Genomic DNA, 7,204 nt, shown 5'->3' with positions numbered 1-7,204 from the left:
GTTCCCGGCGGCGCCTCCTGGCAGCGGGCGCCCGAGCGCGCGAACGCGGGTCCTTCCTCACCTCCCGGGCGCCCTTCCAGCCCCGCCCCCCCACGCCCACATTCCATTCCCCGGCGGCGCGCGCCGCCAGCCACGTGGCTGTCATCCCGGGGCCGTGGTCCGGATCTGGGAGGACATCTGGGGGCACCGGCTGGAAGATAAGGAGGTCCGGCGGAGATGGCTTGGCGCAGTCTTGATGCCGGTCATCCCGTTATCTCGTAAGGCGCCCATCCGCCTTCTCTGGCCGTGGTCCCTGCCTGTGACCTCTGCAGCAGCCTGCTTCGTCCTGCAGTGTGGCTCTTCCCTTCGCGCCCCTGACGGCGGAGCCGGCGGCGGCGGCTTTCTCTTCAGGGTAGTGCCGCAGGGGATCTGAGCGGACCGTTCGGACACTTCCCAAGCCGATGACAGGAGAGGACTGACTGCCTCAGAGACGGCCATGGCTGACCACCATTCCGACCAGCAGACGCTCTGCGTTGGAGGATGGTGGGCCCTGGAAAGGAGGGACAGAGGGGAAAGGGCGTAAGATGCGGACTGACTTCCCCACCTAGGTGGATATCCAAAATTTAAATGAGAAGGAAGATTGAGATCCAAGAGGAGTAATGATGAGTGAGATGAATTATCCAGGTGATTGTAAGATGAATAGTGACTCACTGTGAAGCTCTTGTTAAGCCCCCGTGTGTGTTACCACATTGAGTCCATCTACGAGGCAGTTATTGTTAGCTCCGCCCATTTTACAGACGCAAACACGGGTGCAGAGAGCCTAAGGCAGTTGCCCGGGAGTCTCATAGTGGAGCAGGTTTGTCTAACACTAAACCCTAAGCTCTTGTTCACTACTCTGTACCATAACATAAAGATTGCTAGAATTGTAGGGGGCGCTGATCGGTTCCCTGGTGCACTAGAACGGAGAGATGGGGAGGGGTATCAGGGAAGACTTAAGACGATTTTGTACAGGGTAGCGCCTTGACCAATGCCATTAGAGTTAATGAAGCCAGGTTGCCCAGCAACAATGTGAAGTCCTCACATCCTCTGGCTACTTAGTGGTTACATCATAAATGCTTATATCCCTCCAACCACATGGACTCCACAACAGTTTTAGACCTACAGGGGTCAAATATTTCATACCTAAAAGTCAGGCAGATCTAGCTGGCCCTAAAGTGCCAAGGCAGTGTTCCTCCTAGCCCTTGAAAATCTTCAAGCCAGGGATTCTCTTGACTGGTGATTCTAGAACTAAAACAGAATTCTGACCCAGCTGGGGAAGATACAGAACTTTGGAACCAGGCCAATCTCACCTTTCCTATTCATGCCCACGTGTGAGACCAGAATGGCTCCATTACTACCAAGACATAAGACCCATGTCTGCTGAGGGACCAGGCCAAACCCTTGCTGAGATTTCTAGGAGCTCCAGGCAATTTCTGTTCTAGTGGTCACCTCTGGCTCTTGGCCTCTGCTTCTGGGCTGCACTCTTGGTTCTATACTGTTTCAGCCCAAATGGGAAATGTAGATCTTTCCTTGATTTCCACCGAAAACCTATAACACTCATGCATCATTGTAGTAAATGTTTCAGAAGCTGGAGGTGGGTAGAGTACAGAAGCAGTTCTTCACTGATGGAGTTTGGATGTGTTGTCCCCTCCAAAACTCATGTGAAAATCTGATCCCCGATGTGGCGGTGTTGGAAACTAATTGAGTCATGGGGGGAGATCCCTCATGAATGGATTAATGCCCTCCCTGGGGGAGGAGGGGTAGTGAGTGAGTTCTCGCTCTATTAGTTCCCATGAGAGCTTGTTGTATATAGGACGCTGGCACCTCCTCTCTTTCTCTCTTGCTTCCTCTCGCCATGTGATCTGCTTGTACCCACTGGCTGCCTGCCACTTTCTGCCATGAGTAGAAGCAGCCTGAGGCCCGTGCCAGACGCAGCTGTCCCAGAATCGTAAGCCAAATAAACCTCTGTTCTTTATAAATTAGCCAGTCTCAGGTAACTCTGTTATAGCAACACAAAACAGACTAAAACATTCACATTACTGAGATACAAAAACTTTAAACTGTTTATTGACCCATCCTGGATCTTTTTTTTTTTTTTTTTTTTTTTTTTTTTTTTTTTTTTTTTTTTTGTCTTTTTCTGTGTCCGGCAATGGATCGCAACCCTCAGTGTTGCCCCCGCACCGGGCTGGGGACTGGCAACGGGATCGCAACCCTCGGCGCTGCTCCCGCGCCTCGCTCAGCCAGTGAGCGGGAACCGGTCTGTACGTGGGATCCGAACCCTCTGGCGGGAGCGCCGCTGCGCTTCCCAAGCGGGGCACTTATCCAGTGCGCCACTGGGCCGGCCCTATCCTGGATCTTAAAAATATTCCTCACCTGCCTCCCTCCCCCGCAAGGCAAGTTGGTGGTCTTCATGAAAATGAGTTCTCAGTCTCACACTCCATCTTTCAGGCATCTTCCTCTTCTCACCTCCTCCCACCTCTTCTTTACTCCTCAGAATACCTGTGGGAACCCCAAATCATCTTAACCTATTATGTACGGACTTTCCATTCCTCAGCAAAACTTGTCCCCTGAGGGGCACATTCCGAATTGATGAAGGAGCTCAGCAAACTTTTGGGGAAGGTATAAGAGAAATATTTTCCCTTATGTTAAAAATGACTAACATTTATTGAACACTGATAATATACAGAGAATTGTGCCAGGCACAGTGTTAAGCACTTTATTATTTTTAAATATTTAAAATTTTTAAAAAGTTTGAAAATCAAAATGTCATGAGTTTCCATAAAGTCAAGTATATTTGATATTTATTTAATTTATTTATTTATTTACATTGCTAGAGAGGAAATGGCTGGGCAGAGACTCATGTGCATTTCAATGTTTCGTCTATACTGCCAGAATGTCCTCTAGAGAAGTCGTACCGTTTACACTGCACACATAGCACAATGTTGATAAGAGAAGCTGAGTGTAGTGGGGTGAAGTGGCATTTTAACAGTTCTAATAGTTTAGTGAAAGAAAGCAGATCTTTTTTTTTTTTTTTTAAAAAAGATGACCGGTAAGGGGATCTCTACCCTTGACTTGGTGTTGTCAGCACCACGCTCAGCCAGCGAGCAAACCGGCCATCCCTATATAGGATCCGAACCCGCAGCCTTGGTGTTATCAGCACCGCACTCTACCGAGTGAGCCACGGGCCGGCCTGTATTTGATATTTAAATTAGGAGGTAATGCTCTTGATATTTTGGTGTTAACATGCCTTTTATTTTATGAAATGATGCTATGTTCCTAGAAGCTTATTGCTTTTGATGCCACTCCCTAGAAAAATATAAATTCAGCCATATCCTTTTTCTTTCTTTTTTTATTATTGATGCTGATTAATAGAAAGTTAAAAATCTGAGACCCACTGGCTCCAGCTCTGAAGAAATCTGTGATTCTGAGTAGGTTTTTGTTTTGTTTTGGCATTTGGCCATTACAGAGATCCAAACCCCTGACCTTGAAGTTATCAACATCATGCTCTAACCAATTGCACTAACCAGCCAGGCTGTGAGTAGCTTTTTGAATGAAGTAGTTGTACTTTGCTTGCTTGCTGACCTTTTAATGTGTTTTAAATGACGTCATTGAAATTAAGCTGCCCAGACAGCCTTCATGGGAAGTATCCATTTCAAGGTCAAAGGCAGTTGAATACTGAAAGTTGGATTGCAGGTAAGGCTCATATTCTCACCAACTAGAGAAAGGCATGGACCACTAATGCTGCTAAACTCTGAGTCCTTCCCTGTGACCATCAAATAGGATGAGGACGACAAAGCATGTGAATTTGGAGAGTTTGTGAGTAGCACAAAAGCCAATTGGACGATAAAATGATATGAAATATAGCAAACTATGGGGAAAAGCACAGAGAAGTTTAGGATGTCTACCTAACAAATGATACATCAAACTATTTCGCGATCCATGAGAACTCAAATTCAACAACTGTTTTTTGAACATTCAGCAAGTGCCAGGTTCAGGAGATACTGAATGAGTAGGACAGAATCCCTGCCCTCAGGCGTACCAGGCCCAGGTGGAAGCAGACATATCTACATAACTCTGATGATAAAGATAGTGCTCTAGCAGAGGCACATGTGAGGTACTGTGGGAGCAGTGCCTTCTGGTTCGGGGCAGGGACAGTTGCTTGCAAGGAACAGAGACTGCCTTGGGCTAACTTAATTGAAATTATCCGTGCTAAGGGTACTGGAATATCTCCAGGAACTCAGCTACAAGACATTCAACTGGGGCTCTCACAGGAACCCCAAAGTGTGAGGGCTGCTTCTCTCTCTCATTCCCTCTGCCCCAGCCCCCACTCAGTATCTTGTCTCTACATCTCTGCAGGTCTGTGCCATTTTTTTTTTTTTTTTTAGGTCTGTGCCATTTTATTCTACAAGGCTCTTTGTTCCTACTCCCCTCATAGCCTCATCATGCAGGCAGTTTTGGAAGGCATCAGCTCTGCACCTAAATCTAGTGGGTCCTATTTCTCTGGCAGCCAGTGTGTCCTACTAGCTCAATCGCAAGTGCTGGGAAAGAAATCTCCAATTGGCTTCACTAATCTAATCATTTATGCCCAAAGGTTTGCTGCTTCTGGGCTGCTGGTAGGTGGGGCAACTTCTCCAGGGAGGAGGAGAAAATTGAGAAGACATGATGGGAAATTCTAGTCTTTTAGGGAATGAGAGATTAATTCTGGCTGGGGAAGGTGGGGGGCCTCTTGGGACAAATGGAATTTGTGTTGGCACTTGATTAGAAGTCCTTCCTAATCAGAAGGAGGCAAAATTCAGAAGTTGGAAATCCCAGAATTTAGAGAAATTGAGACCAGGATGACTGGAGGAGGGTGGTGTGAATAAGATTGGTGCAGGGAGGAGGTGAAGGAAGATGGAGATAAGACAATAAGGTAGCCGTGAACTGAGTTATGGAGGGGTCGAATGTCAGGGCAAGTTAAGATTCTATTTTGCAGTCCTTGTAAAGTCTCCAAAGGTTTTTAAGCAAGAGCATGGCATTACCACTTTTCCTTTCACCTCTTCCACCTGCAAAACCTCAATGCCGGATCAGTCCTGATATCTACCTCCTCCCTCTGCATCTGTAAGTTTATGGTCTTCATTCTCATTAGGGTGCTCAAGGCAACCCAGATGTTTTTCTCCATTACCCCAGCCAGCATCTTCTCCCATTTCCCACCACAGTGCCATCGAAACTTGCCTAGTCTCAGGCCTCCCACCCTGAACTGCTCCCCATGATGATGCTCAGGAGAGGACCCAGCCTCCTGCTTCAGGAGAAGAAAGAGGCCTGTAGGCTGGCCTTTCCTCAGTCCCTTGCTTCTCTGGCCCACGCTCACCTGCATGACACTCCCATCTTTTTATGCTTCTCTTCTGTGGCAAAGAAATAAAAACAAAACACCAAAGCAAACCCTTTTTGTCCAAGGGTGACTCTCTACTTGTGCTATGATCTCACTCTCCTCTTGGGTCCGTCTCCTCTTCCTCAGCTGTTACACTTCTCACTGTGTAATGGAGATGAAAAAAGGATTACTCAAAGCATCATGAATACAATGAGAAGCCCGAAGGGACTGCACCTCAGCAACTCCTCTGTTAGAAGGAGAAAACTGGGTACAGCCCCGATTCAAAGTTAGCTTCTGTTTTTTATTAAGACAAGGAAGTTTCACAAGAAAAATCAGTTGATTCAATCATTTCAAAAGGACACAAAGACATGGGCACTGTGACAAGTGTTATCCATAGCTAAGTGTAGCTTAAACAATGGAAACATCAGTAAAATTAACAAGGTGACATTCCAAAGTACAATTTGTGGAAAGCTAAGTTGGTTAGACTGCGATCATTATCTAAAATATAACCTTTCCTCAAATGATTTAAGCAAAGTCACATTCTTATGATTAAATCTAAGTATAATTATCTCTAAAGTTTCCACCAACAGACAGCTTGCCCCAGCAAACATTTTTTCACATCTTTTCCTTCAGCAATTCTTAAAATCTCTTAGCAGGATCAGTATGACAACCACCTGTTAGCTCTAAAATCATTAAAGTATACAATCCCATACCTAAGCAGTGATTAGAGTTGATTAGATGGGCTGTTGCCCCGCGATCTGTAGACCATCATCTCCTAAACTGAGGACTTTTGCCCTATACATGTATTTACCTAAAATCCCTATTCTAAAAATCAAATGAGAATCAATGTTATTTACTTTCAATTGATTAAATGGTCTGTTGCCATGCTGTCTGTAGACTGTTGTCTCCCAAACTGAGGACTTTTGTCCCATAGATGCATTTACCTAAAAACCCTATTCTAAAAATCAAATGAGAATCAAGATTTCTAACCCTCTACACTCAGCATATAAACCCGATCTGTTCTCTCCATTCTTACAAAATGAAAACAAAGCATATCCAAACAACATCCTGCCCTCTACCATCCACCATTTTTCTCTCTTACCTACAGAGTCAAGCTTTTTAAAAGGAGTAGCTATTTCTCTCTGATTGCTTATTCCCTTCTGTTCACTCCTTAACCCACTATAATCTCACTTCTGCCTGAACACCTGCCCCCATCCCCATGAACCTGTTTTCATCAAAGGCCCAGTGACTTCCTTGTGCCATAACCAATAGCTTTTTTTGGTTCTTTTCAGAATTCTGAGGAACATCTGACAATATGGATCATTCCTTTTTTCTTGAAATACTTCCATTCCTTGACAGGTCCATAAAGAGTACCAAGTAAGGTCAAACTTTAAACACACCCTCCCATTTTTGTTTATTAGCAAGAGAAATGGTCACTTTAAAGTTGCCTGCAATTTCTGTGTGTAGAGATGGTGACATGAGGTTGCCTTGGAGAAAATCTTCTGTGAAGAAACCCCTGCGCCTAGGGTGACCAACTGTTCCAGTTTGCCTGGGACTGAGAGGGTTCCTGGGAACAAGACCTTCAATGCTTAAATTAGAAAAGTCTTGGGCAAACTGGGACAAGTTGGTCACCTTACCTGGATGGTAACTTTAGGAGTGAAGACAATAGGCAAATAGTTCCCAACCTTCTGGGGAAAGAAAGAAAGGCCATACCAGTCCATACCCCCGGGCTGCTGGGAGGGGATCGATAGAGTCAAGGAACCTCCTGGGATGAAAGAGATCAAAACCCTGACTCCTACCTTTTTGCTTTTTAAAACATCAGCTTTATTGAGATATAAT

General features: G+C 45.5%; 1 protein-coding gene across 1 annotated transcript in view; it reads right to left on the bottom strand.

Annotated features, from left to right (window-relative positions):
* Positions 1-145, bottom strand: part of PDZD8 (PDZ domain containing 8) — an 88,461-nt gene extending 88,316 nt beyond the window's left edge. Inside the window, exon 1 of the mRNA XM_008586983.1 lies at positions 62-145. Within this exon, the coding sequence (XP_008585205.1) occupies positions 62-145 (84 nt within the window). The remainder of the gene's footprint in view (positions 1-61) is intronic.
* Between the last annotated feature and the right edge of the window lie 7,059 nt (positions 146-7,204).

This window comes from Galeopterus variegatus, unplaced genomic scaffold (genome assembly GCF_000696425.1).
Source record: "Galeopterus variegatus unplaced genomic scaffold, G_variegatus-3.0.2 Scaffold4198, whole genome shotgun sequence".
NCBI classification, from domain to species: domain Eukaryota; kingdom Metazoa; phylum Chordata; class Mammalia; order Dermoptera; family Cynocephalidae; genus Galeopterus; species Galeopterus variegatus.
The sequence above is the reverse complement of the archived record's forward strand: the minus strand, read 5'-3'. Positions and strand labels throughout refer to the sequence as shown.